This window comes from Entelurus aequoreus, linkage group LG17, assembly GCF_033978785.1.
Source record: "Entelurus aequoreus isolate RoL-2023_Sb linkage group LG17, RoL_Eaeq_v1.1, whole genome shotgun sequence".
Classification (NCBI taxonomy): Eukaryota; Metazoa; Chordata; class Actinopteri; order Syngnathiformes; family Syngnathidae; genus Entelurus; species Entelurus aequoreus.
Genome location: NC_084747.1, coordinates 41,951,596 through 41,976,896, shown reverse-complemented (window position 1 = coordinate 41,976,896; position 25,301 = coordinate 41,951,596). Strand labels below are relative to the sequence as shown.

The following is a 25,301-nucleotide window of genomic DNA, read 5'->3' as shown; positions in this document are numbered from 1 at the left end:
TATCGATAAAGGGGGATTGATTGAAAACGACACATCGATAAAATTATTCACCGACTAGCATTACTTTGCTTGCCAGTTTATTTGCTAACATGAATATGAATAATGACGTGGGGACTCAGAAATATGTTAGATAAGTAGAAAAAAACCTGCAAAAACTGGAAAAGAAGAGAGCAAAATATCATCAAACTTTCAAGAATGATTGCTTGATTGTTTGTATACTTTGTGCATAAAAATATTTTAAAAATGTATTTATTTTTTAAAATGTATTTCTTTACATATGTACAGTATATATATATTAAATGTAATTCATGTTTTTTATTTCATTTTAAGTTTTATATATATATGTATTCTAAATATATATATATACATACACTACCGTTCAAAAGTTTGGGGTCACATTGAAATGTACTTATTTTTGAAGGAAAAGCACTGTACTTTTCAATGAAGGTAACTTTAAACTAGTCTTAACTTTAAAGAAATACACTCTATACATTGCTAATGTGGTAAATGACTATTCTAGCTGCAAATGTCTGGTTTTTGGTTCAATATCTACATAGGTGTATAGAGGCCCATTTCCAGCAACTATCACTCCAGTGTTCTAATGGTACAATGTGTTTGCTCATTGGCTCAGAAGGCTAATTGATGATTAGAAAACCCTTGTGCAATCATGTTCACACATCTGAAAACAGTTTAGCTCGTTACAGAAGCTACAATACTGACCTTCCTTTGAGCAGATTGAGTTTCTGGAGCATCACATTTGTGGGGTCAATTAAACGCTCAAAATGGCCAGAAAAAGTGAACTTTCATCTGAAATTTGACAGTCTATTCTTGGTCTTAGAAATGAAGGCTATTCCACAAAATTGTTTGGGTGAACCCAAACTTTTGAACGGTAGTGTGTGTGTGTATATATATATATATATATATATATATATATATATATATATATATATATATATATATATATATATATATATATATATATATATATATATATATATATATATATATACTGTATACATATACTGTATGTATTTTTTTTCTAGTATTAGGTTAGTATTAGTATTATTGAACAAAAATGATCAAAAAACCACGATTGATTGAAAACAAGACGTTGTTAAAATTTTAGACAGACTGGCGTTACTTTACGAGCCAGTATATTATCCCGTATATTTTAAAAACAAGAAACATTAACGTCTTTCCCCGTTAAGAAACGACATACCCCAATCGAATGTAAACAACTAAGATACAGTATTCACATTAAACATAAAGACTGTGTGGACTTTGAACAAAGTAATCAAAATAAACTCCATAGTGTCAAGTAGAAACAGACGGAGGGTGTCTTCAACAGGAAGTGAACTCGCATGACGTCACATGAACCGGAAGTTAAGTGAAGTGATCACCGAATTTGCATTTAATCTCCATTACTGAAGTATTTAAATAACTGTTATTTGCATATAGTAACATTTTGTAAAATTTTCTTGGACAAATTTTGTTTTACAATTCAATTTTTTTTTTAAGTTTCAGTATAGGCAATATTTAAGCATCACCACCATTTCAAAAGTACGGATTTGGCTCCAGAACTGGATAATATATAAACAATATCCAACCCTAGTTTACATGTGGTTATTGTATTCTGTATCATGAGTATGTTATTGAGCTTTTATTTAGGGGTTGGGCAACAGGGGGCAGTGGTGTTTGCCTGCTAGTTAGATTAATACGGGACAAATCAGGCAAAAACCCCCAACATATTTTATACTGCTGGAAAGGTTGCAATTGCGCCTGCAGGGCTATTTAATTTCTGGAAGATTTTTTGTTACCGTGATGATATTAGGAAAGGAAACGCCCCTCAATGGACCCATTGATTAGGTACACTTGGCCCTATTGATTAGGTACGCACCCTTACAACGGTAGATCTTTTTCAGCAAACAGTTTAAGCAGGCGACATTACTCTTCTCAGTTTTCTCATTTCTTCCCAGATTTAAACTGCCCCGATGTCTAAATGTTTATTACATTCAGGACATGGTACCTTGCTAGGTATTAGCATGCTGACGATTAGCATTTGAACTTTTTAGCTTTTTTACTTATATAAAAATACAAATTCATACCAAACATAGTACATGAACATTAAAAAACTGCCTCTGCACTTTTGGAATTTCCTCTTATCTGATCATGTGCTGCCTTGCTAACATTAGCATGCTAATGCTTTATACTAGTATTTTAACTAATGTTGTATGTTTAAACCTAAAAGTCATGAATTTTGATACTTTGTGCTATCTTAGAAATATGGTAACGTCTTCATTGCTAGCATGTAAAATGCTTTATACTAGCTATTCAACTTATTGTGTATGAGTAAACCTAAAAGTCTTTGATACTGGGTGCCATTAAACACGTTTGGTAACTTCATCTTAGACGTATGGTAATTTCTCCATTGTTAGGATGCCAATGCTTCGTACTAAATGGTAAATGTAAATGGGTTATACTTGTATAGCGCTTTTCTACCTTCAAGGTACTCAAAGTGCTTTGACACTATTTCTACATTCACCCATTCACGCACACATTCACACACTGATGGCGGGAGCTGCCATGCAAGGCCCTAACCACGACCCATCAGGAGCAAGGGTGAAGTGCCTTGCTCAAGGACACAACGGACGTGACGAAGTTGGTAGAAGGTGGGGATTGAACCAGGAACCCTCAGGTTGCTGGCATGGCCACTCTACCAACCGCGCCACGCCGCCCCACTAGCATTTTAACTTATTTTAAATGTTTAAACCTATACTCTTTGATACCTGGCGCCATCTTAGAAGTATGGTAATGTATCCATTGCTAGCATGTTAACGCTTTATACTAGCATTTTAATTGATTTTGTATGTTTAAACCTAACTTGGTGCCATTAAAGACGTTTGGTAACTTCTCCACTGTTAGCATGCTAACGCTTTATACTAGCATTTTAGCTAATTTTGTATGATTAAACCCTAAAAATCTTTAATACTTGGCCCCATTGTAGAAGTATGGTACCTTCTCCAATGTTAGCATGCTAGCCTTTTTACAACTTTTATTCGACTGTAATTTTACACTGCAGGTGTTCAGTACTGTATGGCTGTTTTCGATTATGGATTTTTCATAGTAGAATCTGATTTGCTAGCATACGTTTTTGTATCCTAGCATGTATACTAGCAAGAGCACAGCTAATTTGGACCCCCCACAAATAAATCGAGTTTACTTGGTATGTCAAGGGCTGAAACACTCGGATAAAGAAATAACCATGTACCTGTACCAGTGTTCTTGTTTGTGCGTCTTGTAAGGTTGAAGACCTTAACGATCCTAATCATATTGTTAACGTTGATGTTGCGGGGTATTGTTAGTATGTATGAAAAAACACACAATACTCTCAGAAGTAATCGGACACTTGTGTTTTGCAGGTTGAGATGTCTTCTATTTTGTCTCAAGGCGAGGCGATGCTTACAAGTTTGGTGCAAAGAGGACAGGAGCTGGCGGGAAGGTTGCGGGTCCTGCAAGTGGACCGCAGGGAGATTGCCTGTCTGAAATTCCTCCTCCTATTCAACCCCAGTGAGTTGACAATTCGAATAACATCCCATGCGTTTGAATTAACTTTGAATTAAGCGACAAACAGGAAGTAGGCTTGCAATTCAAACTGGAATTGAAGGGGGTAGAACTGAAAACTCCATGAAATTCTAATAAATAATTTCATGCTCGACATATTAGACGTAATATACGGTTTTTCATATTTCATCGAAATATTGATACTATCACCTTCTCGTAAATATTACATCTAATTAGGGCAAATGTTTGTCATCGAATTAAGAGTAAAAGCATTTTTTATAAAACATACAATTTAATTTCGTATAAATATAACTTTGAAATGATGGAAAATGGTGGAAAAAATACCCAATTTCCCAGAATGCTTTACTTTATCCAAGTATTCAAAATAGAGCTTCACACCCCTACGACAAACCCCGTTTCCATATGAGTTGGGAAATTGTGTTAGATGTAAATATAAACGGAATACAATGATTTGCAAATCATTTTCAACCCATATTCAAATGAATGCACTACAAAGACAAGATATTTGATGTTCAAACTCATAAACTTTATTTTTTTTTGCAAATAATAATTAACTTAGAATTTCATGGCTGCTGTGTACTGTGTTACATGGCCTTTCCTTTTAACAACACTCAGTAAACGTTTGGGAACTGAGGAGACACATTTTTTAAGCTTCTCAGGTGGAATTCTTTCCCATTCTTGCTTGATGTACAGCTTAAGTTGTTCAACAGTCCGGGGGTCTCCGTTGTGGAATTTTAGGCTTCATAATGCGCCACACATTTTCAATGGGAGACAGGTCTGGACTACAGGCAGGCCAGTCTAGTACCCGCACTCTTTTACTATGAAGCCACGTTGATGTAACACGTGGCTTGCTGAAATAAGCAGGGGCGTTCATGGTAACGTTGCTTGGATGGCAACATATGTTGCTCCAAAACCTGTATGTACCTTTCAGCATTAATGGCGCCTTCACAGATGTGTACGTTACCCATGTCTTGGGCACTAATACACCCCCATACCATCACAGATGCTGAAGGCTTTTCAACTTTGCGCCTATAACAATCCGGATGGTTCTTTTCCTCTTTGGTCCGGAGGACACGACGTCCACAGTTTCCAAAAACAATTTGAAATGTGGACTCGTCAGACCACATAACACTTTTCCACTTTGTATCAGTCCATCTTATATGAGCTCAGGCCCAGCGAAGCCGACGGCGTTTCTGGGTGTTGTTAATAAACGGTTTTCGCCTTGCATAGGAGAGTTTTAACTTGGACTTACAGTTGTAGCGACCAACTGTAGTTACTAACAGTGGGTTTCTGAAGTGTTCCTGAGCCCATGTGGTGATATCCTTTACACACTGATGTCGCTAAATGATGCAGTACAGCCTGAGGGATCGAAGGTCACAGGCTTAGCTTTTTACGTGCAGTGATTTCTCCAGATTCTCTGAACCCTTTGATGATATTACGGACCGTAGATGGTGAAATCCCTAAATTCCTTGCAATAGCTGGTTGAGAAAGGTTTTTCTTAAACTGTTCAACAACTTGCTCACGCATTTGTTGACAAAGTGGTGACCCTCGCCCCATCCTTGTTTGTGAATGACTGAGCATTTCATGGAATCTACTTTTATACCCAATCATGGCACCCACCTGTTCCCAATTTGCCTGTTCACCTGTGGGATGTTCCAAATAAGTGTTTGATGAGCATTCCTCAACTTTATCAGTATTTATTGCCACCTTTCCCAACTTATTTGTCACGTGTTGCTGGCCTCAAATTCTAAAGTTAATGATTATTTCCAAAAAAAAAGTTTATCAGTTTGAACATCAAAAATGTTGTTTTTGTAGCATATTCAACTGAATATGGGTTGAAAATTATTTGCAAATCATTGTATTCCGTTTATATTTACATCTAACACAATTTCCCAACTCATATGGAAACGGGGTTTGTAGCTAGTTGTTACGTTTAACAAAGGTTTTTTGCCCATACTAGCTAGTTGTTATGTTTAACACATTTTTTTTGCCCCTACTAGCTAGTTGTTATGTTTAACAAAGGTTTTTTGCCCCCCCCCCCTAGCTAGTTGTTATGTTTAAAAAAGGTTTTTTGCTTCTACTAGCTAGTTATGTTTAACAAAGTTTTTTTTTGCCCCTACTAGCTAGTTGTTAAGTTTACCAAAGTTTTTTTTTGCCCCTACTAGCTAGTTGTCATGTTTAACAAAGGTTTTTTGCTAAAATACTAAGAACACTTGACACAAACTAAAACTAAACGTAAATGTCATCTATTTTGAATACTTGGATAAAGTAAAGCCTTCTGGGGAATTAGATATTTTCCCACCTTTTACCATCATTTCAAAGAGTAGGGTTGTGAATCATTGGGCACCTAACGAGTCGATCCGATTCCGATTCTTGGGGTGGCGATTTGATTCAGAATCGATTCTCGATTCAACACGATACTCGCAATGTGTTATTTTGTATAATAATTATAATGAAACCAAAACAGGTTACAGGTTAGATAAGCTCCTTTTGGTTGCATGGAGATGGCCTAAAATATATTATTAAAAATGTATTTTTGTAAAAAAAAATAACAAATTGTGAATCGATTTAGATTCGAGATTAATAAGAATCGCGATTTGGATGTGAATGGAATTGTTTGTACACCCCTACTAGCTCGGCAGGGGTACGGCGTGGCGAAGTTGGTAGAGTGGCCGTGCCAGCAATCGAAGGGTTGCTGGTTACTGGGGTTCAATCACCACCTTCTACCATCCTAGTCACGTCCGTTGTGTCCTTGGGCAAGACACTTCACCCTTGCTCCTGATGGCTGCTGGTTAGCGCCTTGCATGGCAGCTCCCGCCATCAATGTGTGAATGTGTGTGTGAATGGGTGAATGTGGAAATACTGTCAAAGCGCTTTGAGTACCTTGAAGGTAGAAAAGCGCTATACAAGTATAACCCAATTATCATTATTTATCATTTATGAAAGGATTATTGGTATTAATGATAAACAAATCCTGACATTTAGTCTCACTGTTTCAAATATTAATTAATCTCATAATTCCATTTCTCGAAGCTAAACATATAAAACGAACACCGTAGCTAGCTTATGCTAGTTTATGTTACCGGTGTAACAGAACACATATTTTTCAAATGTACAAATTATAGTAAATAAAAAATGCTCTCCAGTCTGGGGAGTTACTCATCGGTGTCTCGTACACAATAGGAACAACAATTGGTAGCCATGTTGTTGTTAGGACAGAATAAACATTCAATGATAGCTATCGTTAGCTAGCCAAATCGCTATCATTAGCAAACAACACACAAAGCTAACATGCATGCACGTGTTACACACGGGTATTGTTTACATCGTTACGTATTAAAAGCCATAATAGGGCAGAATATAACGCTTAAAACCCTCCAGAAAGTTAGCACCCTGTAGCCCGCTGCGTAAACCTTGCAAACCATCCTGTTTATTATCGTAAAACCGCGAGTAATTACCGCACTTCAGATCGCTAACGAGTAGGTATTGCCCTGATCGCTGGCGGGCAACTAGTGCGCTAATTGCTAGCTATCCTAAATGCCAATGCAATTGCGTCTTTCCTCATTATTAACATCATAGCACAATCTGAACAATCAACCCACAGGCTGTGCTCTCTTAAAACAGAGTGATAAATATGATACATATCCATTCACAGTCAGGTCTACAACGGGAAGTGATGCTTGTTTAAATCCAACTCTTCACTGATTCATCATTTTCAAGAAGAGATTTTTCAAAGGCCTTTCTTAGGCCATTTAAGAGCTTATTCGCTGTGCGTATGTTACACTTCCTGTTTTGAAAATGTGTTGCTATGATTTTTACATGAAATAAAATGTTGCGAGAATCGGTTTGAATTAAATTGTCAACCCAAGAATCGATAAGTAGCTACGTATGGATGGATAGATGGATATATACGTATGGATAATTAGACGCGTATGGATGGATAGATGGATATAGTGTATATGTATGGCTAAGTAGATGCGTATCCATGGATAGATGGATATATATGTATGGATAAGTAATTACTTATGGATGGATAGATGGATATATATGTATGGATAAGTAATTACGTATGGTTGGATAGATGGATATATATGTATGGCTAAGTAGATGCTTATGGATGGATGGACGGATATATATGTATGGCTAAATAGATGTGTATGGATGGATAAATGGATATATATGTATGGATAAGTAGACTCGTATGGATGGATAGATAAATATATATGTATGGATAAGTAATTACGTATGGATGGCCTGTGATGAGGTGGCGACTTGTCCAGGGTGTACCCCGCCTTCCGCCCGATTGTAGCTGAGATAGGCTCCAGCGCCCCCCGCGACCCCGAAGGGAATAAGCGGTAGAAAATGGATGGACGGATGGATGGATAGATGATATACTGTATATGTATGGTTAAGTGGATGCGTATGGATTGATAGATGGATATATATGTATGGCTAAGTAGATGCGTATTAATGGATTGATGGATATATATGTATGGATAAGTAGATGCGTATGGATGGATATATTTGTTTGGCTAAGATTATGCGTATGGATGGATAGATGGATATATATGTATGGTTAAGTAGATTCGTATGGATAGAAAGATGGATATATATGTATGGATACTTATCCATACATATATATCCATCTATCCATCCATCTACTTATACGTATGGATGGATAGATGGATATATAAGTATGGAGGAGTATGCGTATGGATGGATAAATGGATATATATGTATGGATAAGTAGGTACGTATGGATGATAGATGGATATACACTACCGTTCAAAAGTTTGGGGTCACATTGAAATGTCCTTATTTTTGAAGGAAAAGCACTGTACTTTTCAATGAAGATAACTTTAAACTAGTCTTAACTTTAAAGAAATACACTCTATACATTGCTAATGTGCTAAATGACTATTCTAGCTGCAAATGTCTGGTTTTTGGTGCAATATCTACATAGGTGTATAGAGGCCCATTTCCAGCAACTATCACTCCAGTGTTCTAATGGTACAATGTGTTTGCTCATTGGCTCAGAAGGCTAATTGATGATTAGAAAACCCTTGTGCAATCATGTTCACACATCTGAAAACAGTTTAGCTCGTTACAGAAGCTACAAAACTGACCTTCCTTTAAGCAGATTGAGTTTCTGGAGCATCACATTTGTGGGGTCAATTAAACGCTCAAAATGGCCAGAAAAAGAGAACTTTCGTCTGAAATTTGACAGTCTATTCTTGTTCTTAGAAATGAAGGCTATTCCACAAAATTGTTTGGGTGACCCCAAACTTTTGAACGGTAGTGTATATGTATTGATAAGTAGATACATATGGATGGATATATATGTATGGATGAGTATGCGTTTGGATGGATAGATGGATATGGATAAGTAAATAGGTATGGATATATATGTATGGAGGAGTATGCGTATTGATTGATAGATGTTGTGTTGCTTGTAAGGTATGAAGTGTTTTTACTTCTGACCTCTTACCTCCACTGAATTGACTTAATTGAAATGCTAGCCAACATTAACAAAGACAAGCTCTTCCATTGTCCACTAATGGCATTCAAAGGAGAGTAATGGCTCCATGGTTTTGTGGAGGAGCCCACGTTCATGCGGAGGCTTGCACAGATGGAAAGAGCATAGACGCACTTCGCCCAGATTCCCAGTAGCGTGTTGTTTTGCGCTGGCAAGACGCTAACAAAGAGCTTTTGAAAGGGGAGAGCACTTGCCGTCGGCGGAAAACGTTTGCCGTCTTTATCTGCGGCTTCTTCTGGACACAAGAGTCAGGTTTGTCAGGGGTAATTTAATTGCCCCCCACGCAGTTTTGAAAAGATGATTCATAACATTGATTCAAAACATTTAATTACTGGCTGAATGGATGCTTCAAGATGGGCTCAGCTGTCCAGGCGAGGGTTCTCAAAAGCACATACGCACACGCAAACATACACACAATATAATAATATGCACACAAAAAACACACGCACTAACATATGCACACAAAAAACATACATACACTGAAATATGCACACACAATAAAATATGCACACAAAAACATACGCGCATTCAAATTGGTGTTTAAAGGGGAACTGCAAAAAAGGTGGGTGCAAACTTGTCTTTTCGTGTCTTTCTTGCAATCTGCGTGTCGAAGTTGGATGTCAAAGTTGACCAACTTGTGGGTTTATGTCCACAACCTTCTACTATCCAGGTGAGAGACATGATTTAAAATCTAGAATTAACTTTCACAGACTCAGAGGCGATGCAGCAGCTCAATATATTAATATAGCAGCATAAGCTAGTTAGCTCTAAAGATAGTTTGTCTGCAATCACGCTTATAATAACAATATCACTAATATTTAGTTAATATTCAGGTCACGACATGTAAACGGAATATTGTTGGCGCTTTATTGATGTTTTTTTAAAGGGCTTTATGGGCGCAATAGTCCATACTCCCCATTAGCTGTATTGTTAGCGACCTCTTACTTGCCGTATTTTAAGAGTTAGAATGCATTAAAAAAAAAAGAAAAACATATGTGAGCTGGTCTTACATAAGGATTGGGAATGATAGGCAACATTCCAAAAAAAGTACAGTTGCCTTTTAAAAAATACTTTTTGTATAGCAATGTGACATTCACCAATGAATCACCGATTCAGTTGAGCCGTTCATGTGAATGATAGGCAAAATTATATATATATATATATATATATATATATATATATATATATATATATATATATATATATATATATATATATATATATATATATATATATATATATATGTATATATATATACACACACATCTATATATATACATATATACACACATCTATATTCATATATATATATACATATATATTAGGGCTGTGAATCTTTGGGTGTCCCACGATTTGATTCAATATCGATTCTTGGGGTCACGATTCGATTCAAAATCGTTTTTTTTTTTCAATTCAACACGATTCTCGATTCAAAAACGATTTTTTTCCCGATTCAAAACGATTCTCTATTCATTCAATACATAGGATTTCAGCAGGATCTACCCCAGTCTGCTGACATGCAAGCAGAGTAGTAGTTTTTTGTAAAAAGCTTTTATAATTGTAAAGGACAATGTTTTATCAACTGATTGCAATAATGTAAATTTGTTTTAACTATTAAATGAACCAAAAATATGACTTATTTTATCTTTGTGAAAATATTGGACACAGTGTGTTGTCAAGCTTATGAGATGCGATGCAAGTGTAAGCCACTGTGACACTATTGTTCTTTTTTTTTTAAATTTTTTATAAATGTCTAATGATAATGTCAATGACTGATTATTAATCACTGCTATGTTGAAATTGTAACTAATATTGATACTGTTGTTGATAATATTCATTTTTGTTTCACTACTTTTGGTGTGTTCCGTGTCGTGTTTGTGTCTCCTCTCAATTGCTCTGTTTATTGCAGTTCTGAGTGTTGCTGGGTCGGGTTTGGTTTTGGAATTGGATTGCATTGTTATGGTATTGCTGTGTATTGTTTTGTTGGATTGATTAATTAAAAAAATAAAATAAATAAATAAACAAATAATAAAAAATAAAAAAATCGATTTTTTAAAAATGAGAATCGATTCTGAATCACACAACGTGAGAATCGCAATTCGAATTCGAATCAATTTTTTCCCACACCCCTAATATATATCTATATTAGGGGTGTAACGGTACGTGTTTCGGTACGGGGGTTTCGGTTCGGTTCGGAGGTGTACCGAACGAGTTTCCACACGGACATATTAAGTAGTGTAACGTACGTTGTGTAAACAATGCACACCGAGGCACAACACACGGCATGCTAGCAGCTAACGGGCTACGATAGACTGACCATACGTCCTCTTTTCACCGGACATGTCCTCTTTTGCGGAGCTGTCAGGGCGGAGTTTCTTAAATGCCTCAAATGTCCGGCATTTTGAGTTAGGGTTGCGTGTATTTTCAATGTACGTTCAGGGTTAGGAAGGGGTTAAAAACTAATGAAATTGTGCGCGCAGCAGCATTCGTGAGGGAGGGGCAGAGACAGAGAAAGCGAGAGAGTTATGATGAACGCGCATGCGTCGCCAGGCTCTGCTTTTTATCGATAGATTTATCAGATTTCATTTTTTATTATCTATAGCAGGGGTGTAAAAAGTGTGCCCCGGAGGCCATTTGCGGCCCACAGCTAATGTTTTAAAGGCCCACGGCACATTCTAAAAATACTATTAAAACAAACAAAAACATAACAAAAGTGAAATAAAAAAGCTTAAAGGTTAAATGTAATTTAGAAAAAGTTGCAATGTTGACTAATGAAACAAAGCTGTTTTTTTTTCTTTCAAACTGTCATTGCCCAAAACATTATATTGAATCAAAATAAATGTTATTATGAATTATTGACCTATCCAAGGTACCGATTACTTCACATCAAATATTCCACTAAGAAAAATATTTTTGGTGGAAGATTTTGTAAATTTGAAACATAAATAACCCAAAAATGTATATTTTGTTGTTTTCTTACTGTACCGAAAATGAATCGAACCGTGACCTCTAAACCGAGGTACGTACCGAACCGAAATTTTTGTGTACCGTTACACCCCTAATCTATATACATATATATATATATATATATATATATATATATATATATATATATATATATATATATATATATATATATATATATATATATATATACAGTATACACATACATTTATCTAAATATATATTTACTTATACATACATGCATACATATATATATATATATATATATATATATATATATATATATATATATATATATATATATATATATATATATATATATATATATATATATATATATATATATATGTGTGTATATATCTATGTATGTGTATATATGTATATGTGTATATCTATATATGTATATATATATGTATGTATATACGTATGTATGTATGTATATTTGTGTATGTGTATGTATTAGGGCTGCAAATCTTTGGGTGTCCCACGATTCGATTCAATATCGATTCTTGGGGTCACGATTAGATTCAAAATCTATTTTTTTCGATTCAACGCGATTCTCGATTCAAAAACGATATTTTCCCGATTCAAAACGATTCTCTATTCATTCAATACATAGGATTTCAGCAGGATCTACCCCAGTCTGCTGACATGCAAGCAGAGTAGTAGATTTTTGTAAAAAGCTTTTATAATTGTAAAGGACAATGTTTTATCAACTGATTGCAATAATGTAAATTTGTTTTAACTATTAAATGAACCAAAAATATGACTTATTTTATCTTTGTGAAAATATTGGACACAGTGTGTTGTCAAGCTTATGAGATGCGATGCAAGTGTAAGCCACTGTGACACTATTGTTCTTTTTTTTTTTTTTTTTTTATAAATGTCTAATGATAATGTCAATGAGGGATTTTTAATCACTGCTATGTTGAAATTGTAACTAATATTGATACTGTTGATAATATTAATTTTTGTTTCACTACTTTTGGTTTGTTCTGTGTCGTGTTTGTGTCTCCTCTCAATTGCTCTGTGTATTGCTGTTCTGAGTGTTGCTGGGTCGGGTTTGGTTTTGGAATTGGATTGCAATGTTATGGTATTGCTGTGTATTGTTTTGTTGGATTGATTAATAAAAAAAATACAAATAAAAATACAAATAAAAATGAAATTATAAATACAAAAAAACCCCCCCAAAAACACGATTTAAAACAAAAAAGAGAATCGATTCTGAATCGCACAACGTGAGAATCGCGATTCGAATTCGAATCGATTTTTTCCCACCCCCCTAGTATGTATGTATGTATTGCTTATTTGTATTCCTTTCAAGATGGCTGCCAGCTAGGTGCACTGGGTCACACAGCTCCAACAATCCATGAAAAAGCTTGAAAATAAGTTGACATCCATCCAGCAGAGCAACATCTTCATGTTTATGAGGAAGATAAACATCAAAATGCCGGATCATTTTTGTGATTTTGGACTTGTTGGAGACTTTTTGATGACATGTGCTTCAATGCACTGACACGCCATCAATACTGGATTGCCTGGAATCTGAAAGTATTCTGAAAGATCACCTGTATTCTGAAAGTACTTTCATCACTAAAGAATGGCGACTAAGAAGTTAGCAGAAGAAATGGAAGAGGTGAAAAAGTTTCTGAATTTCACGTCAGAGGAAGTGAGCAAAGTGGTAAAACAGCAAATGGGCCTTCTGGATTTAATTGATGAACTTAAGCAGCTGAAGGCAATAATCAAAGACAAGAAGATTGAAGAGCTTGAAAGAAGAGTGGAAGATCTAGAGCAGTACTCGAGGATGGATGACCTGGTGATTTCTGGGCTTGAGACAAGCCACCGCTCCTATGCACGGATCCCAGCAGGTGACAAGGAGGGAGAAGATGCACCAAGAGGTGAACTGCATACACTTGAGCAGCAAGTCATCAACTTCTTCAACAACAAAGGAATTCCTGTATGCAGTTCAAGTATGACTGAATGCCACACCATTCCACTGAAACAAAACAACAGATCCAACATCATCATCCGTTTTGTGAGTAGAAAACATAAAATTGAAATGCTTAAGTTGGGAAAAAAATTGAAAGAGCATACCTCAAAGAGAAACGCAGAAATTGCAAGACAAGCCAGGATCTTGAAAAAGGGAATGCAAATCCAGGACACATGGACAAGGAACTGTAAAGTAATGATCAGATTGAATGGTCCACCAGAACAAGCAAGGGTATTAGTGGTCAGACTTGAAGGACCTTGAACAATATAAATGAAAAAGATGATGATGATAAACAAGTGGAATAATGGGGAAATGTTCCTTGTTGACTCTGTACTGTGTGCAGAGAAACAGTGTGTACGACGAACATGATAGAAGAACAAATGAGCTGCACAAAATTCAAGTCTTTTGACTTTCATGATCATAAATCCTATGAGTTAGAAAATAACATTGACCCAGATATTCACTTCTATTAGAACTCTAATGTGGACTGTGAGTATTATACTGAAGAACAGTTTAATTCAAATGTTAAAATGGAAGGCTTTTCAGTGATTCATTTCAATAGCAGGAGTCTTTACGGTAACTTTTCCAAAATTAAAGAGTATCTTAAACAAATACAGCAAAGGTTTACCATAATAGCAATTTCAGAGACTTGGTTGAGTGATAGTAAGGAATTAATGGATGGATTAGAGCAGGGGTCACCAACCTTTTTGAAACCAAGAGCTACTTCTTGGGTACTGATTAATGCGAAGGGCTACCAGTTTGATACACACTTAAATAAATTGCCAGAAATAGCCAATTTGCTCAATTTACCTTTAACTCTATGTTATTATTAATAATTAATGATATTTACACTTAATTGAACGGTTTAAAAGAGGAGAAAACACGAAAAAAATGACAATTAAATTTTGAAACATAGTTTATCTTCAATTTCGACTCTTTAAAATTCAAAATTCAACCGAAAAAAAGAAGAGAAAAACTAGCTAATTCGAATCTTTTTGAAAAAATTAAAAAAAGAATTTATGGAACATCATTAGTAATTTTTCCTGATTAAGATTAATTTTAGAATTTGGATGACATTTTTAAATAGGTTAAAATCCAATCTGCACTTTGTTAGAATATACAACAAATTGGACCAAGCTATATTTCTAACAAAGACAAATCGTTATTTCTTCTAGATTTTCCAGAACAAAAATTTTAAAAGAAATTCAAAAGACTTTGAAATAAGATTTAAATTTGATTCTACAGATTTTCTAGATTTGCCAGAATATTTTTTTTTGCATTTTAATCATGATAAGTTTGAAGAAATATTTCACAAATATTCTTTGTCGAAAAAACAGAAGCTAAAATGAAGAATTAAATTAAAATGTATTTATTATTCTTTACAATAAAACAAAAAAATGTACTTGAACATTGATTTAAATTGTCAGGAAATAAGAGAAAGGAATTTAAAAGGTAAAAAGGTATATGTGTTTAAAAATCCTAAAATCATTTTTAAGGTTGTATTTTTTCTCTAAAATTGTCTTTCTGAAAGTTATAAGAAGCAAAGAAAAAAATAAAAAAGAATTTATTCAAACAAGTGAAGACCAAGTCTTTAAAATATTTTCTTGGATTTTCAAATTCTATTTGAGTTTTGTCTCTCTTAGAATTAAAAATGTCGAGCACAGCGAGACCAGCTTGCTAGTAAATAAATACAATTAAAAAAATAGAGGCAGCTCACTGGTAAGTGCTGCTATTTGAGCTATTTTTTAGAACAGGCCAGCGGGCTACTCATCTGGTCCTTACGGGCTACCTGGTGCCCGCGGGCACCGTGTTGGTGACCCCTGGATTAGAGGGATATGAAATGTTTTGGCAAAACAGGATGAACAGAAGAGGAGGGGTGATGTATTGTTTGTGATGTCCTCTCTCAAATGTAGGCTGATTGCTGACATGACAACTGCCATTGACAATCTGATGGAATGTGTAACTATTGAAATCAGTGTTGAAAGATCCAAAAACATATTAATTACCGTAATTTCCGGGCTATAAGCCGCACCCGACTATAAGCCGCACCAGCTAAATCAAGGGGAAAATACAGATTGCTCCATATATAAGCCGCACCCGACTATAAGCCGCAGGGTTTTGATGTGTAATTACCGTAGTATATAGGGGTTCCTGCTACCACGGAGGGGATTGTCGGGACAGAGATGACTGTTTGGGAACGCAAAGCGTCCCATTTATTAACAATAAATCTTTCAATCATTCAATCAAACTTTCACATCTTTGACATGGCGAACAGCATTCGTGCAGAGTACAAATAATACGACGGTGCAAAGTAATACAAAGTGCTCGCCTGTACGTTAAAATAACCAGCCTACCGGTATATGAAAAGTCAGTCTTTAATCATTGTGTCATCGTCTTCCTCCTGCGTACTAAAACCACCGAAATCCTCTTCGTTGGTGTCGGAGAACAACAGGCCGTAAATAAGCCGCACCCTTGTATAAGCCGCAGGGACCAGAACGAGGGGAAAAAGTAGCGGCTTATAGTCCGGAAATTACGGTAGTTGTATTTATAGAACTCCAGGAACATGCATTGATCAATTTAATAAGACATTTTTTGAGTTATATGAAAGACATAATGATAAGGTGATCTTGATTTGTGGTGACTTCAACATTGATTTGATGAAATTTAATGATCACACGAAAACCACTGATTTTGCTAATCTTATGTTTAGCTTTCTTATGTTTAGCTTGAGTTTCTTTCCACTAATTGTAAAACCTAGCAGAATAACAAAGGACAGCTTAACACTGATTGACAATATTTTTATAAATGTATTTGATGGGAAGAGAAAAAGTGGACTCTTAGTGACTGATGTAAGAGATCAGTGATCGAAATGAACAAGGAGCGAAACTTACAAACAAAAAGACAAATAAATAACTTTGTTAGAATAAAATCACCAGAAGCAGTTAAGGCCTTCAAGGCTGATCTTTTAAATCAGGATTGGCAAAATGTTTTTGTGGAGGATACTAATGATAGTCCATTGAGAGAATATAAGCAAAATACTAAAAAGAGGGAGAAACCATGGATAACAAAGGGTTTAGGAAAAGCCTGTAAAAAGAAAAATAGGCTTTACAAGGAATTTATTAAGCATCGAACAAAGGAATATGAGGACAAATATAAAAAGTATAAAAACAGATTGACATGTATAATGAGGCTGCAACAAAAAAAACTATTATGAACAATTGCTGCATAACATAACAATAATATAATTGAAATTTGTAATGTGCTATGATTAATACTATGATTAAAAAATCGAGCAAAAAGGATTTTACAGCATATCTGGTAAAAGATGACAACTCAGTTAGAAGAAATAGCTGAGGAATTCAATACGTTTTTTGTGAATGTTGGCCCAAATTTGGGTAAAAATATACATTTTAATATGAATGATGACAAAATGTTCAAGCGTGTATCTGACATTAAAAATTCAATATTTCTTGGTGGAGTTTGTGAAAGTGATGTGTTATAAGTGGTCAGAAAGTTTAAAAATAAGAAATCTGTCGATGGTAACAATGTGGATATGTCACTTGTTAAAGAAGTGATGAATTGTGTCCTGAAGCCGTTTACTTATATATGTAATAAATCTTTATCAACTGGAACTTTTCCTGACAAAATTAAAATTGCTAAAGTTATTCCGATTTTTAAAAATGGTGATAAACATATGGTCTCAAATTATAGACCTGTGTCTCTACTACCTCAATTTGCAAAAATTATTGAGAAATGATTTGTAAATAGACTTGATAAGTTCATTTTCAAACATGAGCTACTGAATGACCATCAGTATGGGTTCAGGAGTAATCGATCGACATCCCTAGGAGTGATGGACTTTGTAGAAAACATAGCTACAGCAATAGAAAAAAAGCAACATACCGTTGGAGTATTTATTGACTTATGTAAAGCGTTTGACACAATCGATCATTCCTTACTTCTGCAAAAATTGGAAAACTATGGCATAAGAGGTGTTTCACAACAGTGGTTAAGTAATTATTTAAGTAATAGATCTCAATATGTGGAAATTAGTAAGACTAAATCACAGCCAAGAAGAGTAACTTGTGGGGTTCCACAAGGCTTGGACCTAAGTTATTTATACTTTATTTAAATTATATTTGTTCAGTATCTAATAAATTAAATGTATCATGTTTGCAGATGATACAAATGTATATTGTTCAGGAGAAGACTTGAAGGAAGTGTTGAGGATAATAGAGGTTGAGTTGATTCAGCTAAACAAATGGTTTGATATTAATAAGTTATCATTAAATGATAAGAAAACTACATTTATGGTGTTTAGTGGTGCAAGGACAAGTTGTGAAGCAAAATTAAAATTAAATCAAGTGGAAATTGATAGAGTATATGAAACTAAATTCTTGGGAATAATAATTGATCATAAATTATGTTGGAAACCGCATATCGAATATATAAAAGGAAAAATATCCAAATCCATTGCTATTCTGTATAAAGAAAGACACATGCTGAATAAGAAATGTCTGCATATGTTATATTATTCTTTTATTTTTCCATATTAAACATATTGTGTTGAAGTTTGGGGAAATGTTTATAAAACAAACAAAGACCCAATAATTAAACTTCAAAAAAGGGTCATCAGAATAATACACAAAGCGTGCTACTATGAACATATCAATCCATTATTTATAAGTTCTAATGTGTTAAAATTTTCAGATATTGTGTTTTTAAAACAATGGAAATTATGTTTCGAGTAAAGAACAACAGCCTTCCAGCTTGTATTCTTAGGTTATTTAAATTAAGAGGAGAAAACAAGAATTTACGGGGGATATTGATTTTTGAAATAGGTAAAGTAAGAACGAATATAAAATAAAAATGTATTTCAGTTTTAGGAGTTAAATGGTGGAACAAGCTCAGTGATGAGCTGAAGACATGTAGTTCTTTGTTAAGGTTTAAGTAAACCTCGAAAGGTGAAATAATAGAAAATTAGAAAATATAGCAACGATTACTTTCATCCCATTGATTTTTTAACGATGTTCCAGGCAATCTAATTTTCAGTGAATGTATAGGATAGGCAAATATAAGCTTTGGCTTCAGCCTATTCCTTTTTCGGTCATTCTTTTTCTTTTCTTTTTGTGTGTAAATGTGTATGATTGTTAAATATGTCTAATCTGTACTGTTGAACTGGTCACACAAAATGGCTGATGGTTGATTATATGACCGAAATAAACTTATTTCATTTTCATTCATGTATATATGTATGTATGTATATACAGTATATGTACATATATCTACATACAATGAATAAGAGTCAAAATTCAGATTTGCGAATCAAATTTTTAATGCACTACTAAGGGTATTTTACTTATTTATTTTAAACATCACAAATAGATAAAAAATAAACATTAAAAAAAAAAATATATATATATATATATATATATGTGTGTGTGTGTGTGTATATATATATACATATATATATATATATATATATATATATATATATATATATATATATATATATATATATATATATATATATATATATATATATATATATATATATATATATATATATATATATATATATATATATATATATCAGTGGCGTGCCGTCACTAGAGGCAGGGGAGGCACGGCCTCACCTGCCATCATGGAAAGAAAAAAAAAGTAAAAAGAAAAAAAAAATAATTAAATTGTTATGTGTATCCAGTGATTATACTAAAGTTATTTTCCATTTAACTTCACCAGTTTTAGATTATTTTTATTTTTATTTTCACATTTGCCGTTCAAATACTGAGAAGACACGGTGCGGTGATCAGCAGCCAGTTGAGGCACGTCACTGCATTGTGCCTCAACATGGATTGTGCGCAATGACTCGGTTAACTGCTGAGCTGCTGTGCAGTGAGACCGTATTGCTATATGAATTATATTATACATTTCCATAGTTTAGTTAGCTGAGGTATATCATGTACAGTGTATTTTGTCAACAACTGTATGTGTGTAACGTATTTTTAGTGCTGAGCGATCATAAAACTCTGCTGCGGAGACGCACTGTGTGAGGCTCGTCTCATAACCCCGCCTCCTGGTGCCAAGCATCTCCGCCGCAGAATGCACCGCCCGATGGGAGCGCCGCGGCCACACCAACCAAAGCCCACACCCAAACCCTCCACGTGCAAGACCGAATCCACCCAAAAAAAGTCACTTAACAAGAAGCCAAAAAGTGCAAAAACAACAATGCTCGCGCTGCAGGAGCCGCGAAGGACCGCAGGGACACAACATTAGGTACACCTGCACTGCAGGTTCATATGTTTGTAAATCTGACTGTGATGATGCAGTCGTGCCTCACCAGACATTAACCTCACCGCACGCCACTGATATATATATATATATATACACTACCGTCCAAAAGTTTGGGGTCACATTGAAATGTCCTTATTTTTGAAGGAAAAGCACTGTACTTTTCAATGAAGATAACTTTAAACTAGTCTTAACTTTAAAGAAATACACTCTATACCAGGGGTCACCAACCTTTTTGAAACCAAGGGCTACTTCTTGGGTACTGATTAATGCGAAGGGCTACCAGTTAGATACACATTTAAATAAATTGCCAGAAGTAGCCAATTCGCTCAATTTACCTTTAACTCTGTTATTATTAATAATTAATGATATTTATCTTTGTGGAAACACTGATCATCTTAATGATTTCTCACAATAAATATATATAGAAACAGATAAATATCAATATGCAACAACTTATTTTTATATTTTCTCTAAGTGCACATTTTTCAAATTGAACATTTTCAAATGATCACTTCTAAGACAGTCTTGTGAAATCACAATATCCCATTTTAACTAGCTGGCCACTAACATTTTTTAACAAATCATGAATTACTTTGCACCATGTTTGTACAAATAATAACTCATGTAAAATACAAAAGTAAACTCTCAAATGTTTAAATCATGTCACACTTTGAACTGGACACCAAATCTGTTATCTGTTTCTTTTTCAGTTAGTGGGAAGCCTGGCATTGCATGCTTTTAACTAGTGTGTTGTACTCTGGTGTGTAACTTGACACTGCAACTCTGAGTGAGTCTTGCAGATGTGCATCAGTGAGGCGTGTTCTGTGTTTGTTCTTGATGAAGTTCATGTCAGAAAAGGCTGATTCACAAAGATAAGATTTTTCCTCATTGTTTGCGGAACCTTCTTAATCTTTTGGACATATTTTCACAGCAATCTGGCCTTAAGCTTAATCATGATAAATGTAAAATGTTAAGGATCGGAAATCTAAAGTGAACGTCCTTTCGAATGGAATGCAAAGTGCCTGTTTTGTGGACAGATGGACCAGTTAACATACTTGGTGTTGTTGTCCCAGAAAATCTGGAAGATCTAGGCTCAGTAAATTATGATAATCGACTAAGAAAGCTGGACAAAATTATGCAATTATGGAAAGGGAAATCCCTAACCTTGTATGGTAAAATGTCTATTGCCAACTCGTTAATTATTCCTCAATTTATTTATTTGTTTTTGTCATTACCAGCTCCATCACAAAACTTTTTTAAGATTTATGAGCGGAGGGTCTTCGATTTTGTCTGGAACGGCAAACCAGAAAAGATTAAAAGAAAGAGTATGAATATAGGGGCCTGAAACTTCTCAACCTTGAAGCTATGTGTCTGTCTTTAAAAGCATCAATTGTTCCAAAGATGTATTTAAACATTGAGTGGTACACAAATGTCCTGTTGGACAAAAAACATGTACTGTATCAAAAGAAATTGTATCCTTTTTTACAAGTGATCCCCTCCCAGAGAGTCTGCTGGGAAACATGGCGGGGTTCATAAAGGAAACAATCCACTCATAGTGGTGTTTTCAATTTTATGTGCCAGAAAAAAGAGACGATATTTTGCAGCAGTTAATATGGATGAACTCTAATATTGTAATAGATGGAAAGCCTTTCTTTTGGAAAAATATGTTTGAAAGAGGAATCATTTTTGTCAATGATATTATCAATGAGAATGGTAAAATTATGAAGTATGATGAATTTAGAGCTATGTATGGTGATGCTTGCTCAAGCTTTTCATTTTATCAACTAACTGAAGTAATTGGGAAAAGATGGAAACAAATAATTAATTATGGAACTACTAAATTATTAGTTTGTAAACCTCTAATAAGAAATTCTAGTTGGCAAAAAGGAACTAAAATAAATGGAAAAATATATAATTTGTATTTAATAAAGAAATCTTTGAAGGCTGCCTCATACAACACAAATGGAAAATGAAAATGGGAGGACTTTTTTGACTGCCCGTTGCCATGGGATGCCATATTCAAACTAATCTATAAAACCACTATCGAAGTGCAAAATCGTTATTTTCAAATTAAAATTATTTATAACTTCTTACCCACAGGGGAAATGTTAAAATTATGGAATATGACAGAGTCAGATGATTGCCGATTTTGTTGTCAGGAGCCTGAATCCACCCTGCATTTGTTTTGGTACTGTCATATTGTGTCTTTGTTTTGGGTGGAAGTTGAAAAAATGTGTTTAAGGATTGGTTTGTTTATGAAGCTTAATGTGGTTTCTGTTATTTTAGGAGAGTTCATTGACAATCATGATTTAGTCAATTTAATTATAGTACTCGGTATAATGTTTATTTTTAAGGCCAAAACCAGATATTCACTTAGTATTACTTTCTTTAAAACATTTATTCAGTATTTTCTAACTTTAGAAAGTTACATGGTTGAAAACGATAATGATGCCAAAAAACATTAAAAAAAAGATGAGAAGTCCTCAAAGGCTTATTTTGAAAGTATAATTATGTTTATATATTATATGATATCTGTTGTTGTGTTCCCTAATTTGAGTGACCTGGAAATAATCTGGACTGTACATAAATGCTTATTTTGAAAATGTAATTTTGTTTATAAATTATATGCAATCTGTTGTGTTCCCTAATTTTTTTCTGTGTCCGACTTGGACATTATCTGGACTGGGCCTGGTTTAAAAAACCCTTTAAACAAATCTAATATCATTGACAACCTGGTCTGTTGAAGATAAGGCCCTTTTTTAAAAAATAAAATAAAATAAGATAAATAAATAAAAAACATTTTCTTGGATAAAAAAGAAAGTAAAACAATATAAAAATAATTACATAAAAAATAGTAATTAATGAAAATGTTAGTGGACCAGCAGCCTATACAATCACATGTGCTTCAGGGACTGTGTCCCTTGCAGATGTGTTGTCTATGTTGTGGGAACCAGAATATTGGTAGCAGAAAGAAATAACCCCTTTTGTGTGAGTGGGTGTGGATGAGTGTGCATGGGGGAGGTTGTTTGGGTTGATGCACTGATTGAAAATGTATCTTGTGTTTTTTTCTATGTAGATTTACTTTAAAAAAATAAAAAAAATAAAAAAAAAACTTTTTTTTTTAGAACAGGCCCGCGGGCGACTCATCTGGTCCTTACGGGCGACCTGGTGCCCGCGGGCACCGCGTTGGTGACCCCTGCTCTATACATTGCTAATGTGGTAAATGACTATTCTAGCTGCAAATGTCTGGTTTTTGGTGCAATATCTACATAGGTGTATAGAGGCCCATTTCCAGCAACTATCACTCCAGTGTTCTAATGGTACAATGTGTTTGCTCATTGGCTCAGAAGGCTAATTGATGATTAGAAAACCCTTGTGCAATCATGTTCACACATCTGAAAACAGTTTAGCTCGTTACAGAAGCTACAAAACTGACCTTCCTTTGAGCAGATTGAGTTTCTGGAGCATCACATATGTGGGGTCAATTAAACGCTCAAAATGGCCAGAAAAAGAGAACTTTCATCTGAAACTCGACAGTCTATTCTTGTTCTTAGAAATGAAGGCTATTCCACAAAATTGTGTGGGTGACCCCAAACTTTTGAACGGTAGTGTATATATATATATATATATATATATATATATATATATATATATATATATATATATATATATATATATATATATATATATATATATATATATATATATATATATATATATATATATATACATATATACACATACACACATATATATATATATATATTTTTTATTTTTTTTTATTTTATTTAATTAAAAAAAAAAAAATTTTTAATCGATTTTTGAAAATTATCTATTGATTGAAAATGGAGTTGAGCAAAATCAATATAATAAATACAGAAAAATAAAATTATAGCCAACATTTTGGAATAATTTCCACCAATTGAGTACTATTTGTGAAAATAAAATTATTCTGTCCTTCATCTTATACTAGTGATTGTTTTCTTGATTAAAAAAAAAGAAACTATAATAATCCGAATCGCCACTTTTGTATCACGACACTCGTTTGTCTGCAGATGTGAAGCTGCTGGAAAACCAGGCGTTTGTGGAGGGCGTGCAGGAGCAGGTGAATGGGGCCCTGCTGGAGTACACCATGGCCGCCTACCCTCAGTACCAGGAGAAGTTCAGCCAGCTGCTGGTCCGACTGCCCGAGCTGCGCTCGCTCAGCATGCAGGCGGAGGACTACTTGTGCTACATGCACCTGAGCGGCGAGGTGCCCTGCAACAACCTGCTCATCGAGATGCTACACGCCAAGCGGGCCTGTGTGTAAGGGGGGTGGGGGTGGGGGTGGGGTGGGGTGGGGCCTGCGCCTCCGCCTTAGACTGTTTGCGAGGTCTGCGACCACAAAGTCCACGAGCGTCGTCTCGGCTCGTCTTTATGGGAGAGTTTGACTAACAGAGCAGGACAAAGAAGTTCGCTTGAGTTTCCTTGAAGCGTCAAACATGTGCACATAACACGTTGTATCCATCTGATGCCAATTCTTTCTTCATCTTGATGACATTTTTTACAATTTCACCAAATCTTTTCTAAAACAACAAACCAAAAATCTACACGTTTCAAACAAAAAAAAGTATCTTCAATACAATAACCATCAAACAGTGGTTCTCAAACTTTAGAAAACACCATAATTAGAACAAAGTAGCAAAGTATGTTTTGCCCAGACTGCACAAGCATCAACAATGATACTCCATATATTTACAGACTTCTTCCCATACCACAGATTGAGAATCACTGCCGTAGAAAACAAATCCTATTGGCACTCATTCAAATCCCAAACAACAACGTACTCCTTCACTTTGTGAACAATAAATAATCATATAATATCCACAGCAGTATCTAATCGATACTACCCTTGGTAGTATCGATTACCCTTGGTAGTATGCTATCGATACTTGC

The 25,301-nt window shown here is 34.7% G+C and overlaps 1 protein-coding gene across 1 annotated transcript in view; it reads left to right on the top strand.

The window, feature by feature from the left end:
- Positions 1-24,675, top strand: part of LOC133632894 (nuclear receptor subfamily 5 group A member 2-like) — a 52,917-nt gene extending 28,242 nt beyond the window's left edge. The window contains 2 exon segments of the mRNA XM_062025696.1: positions 3,420-3,567; positions 24,422-24,675. Coding sequence (XP_061881680.1) covers positions 3,420-3,567; positions 24,422-24,675 — 402 coding nt within the window.
- Positions 24,676-25,301: the final 626 nt, after the last annotated feature.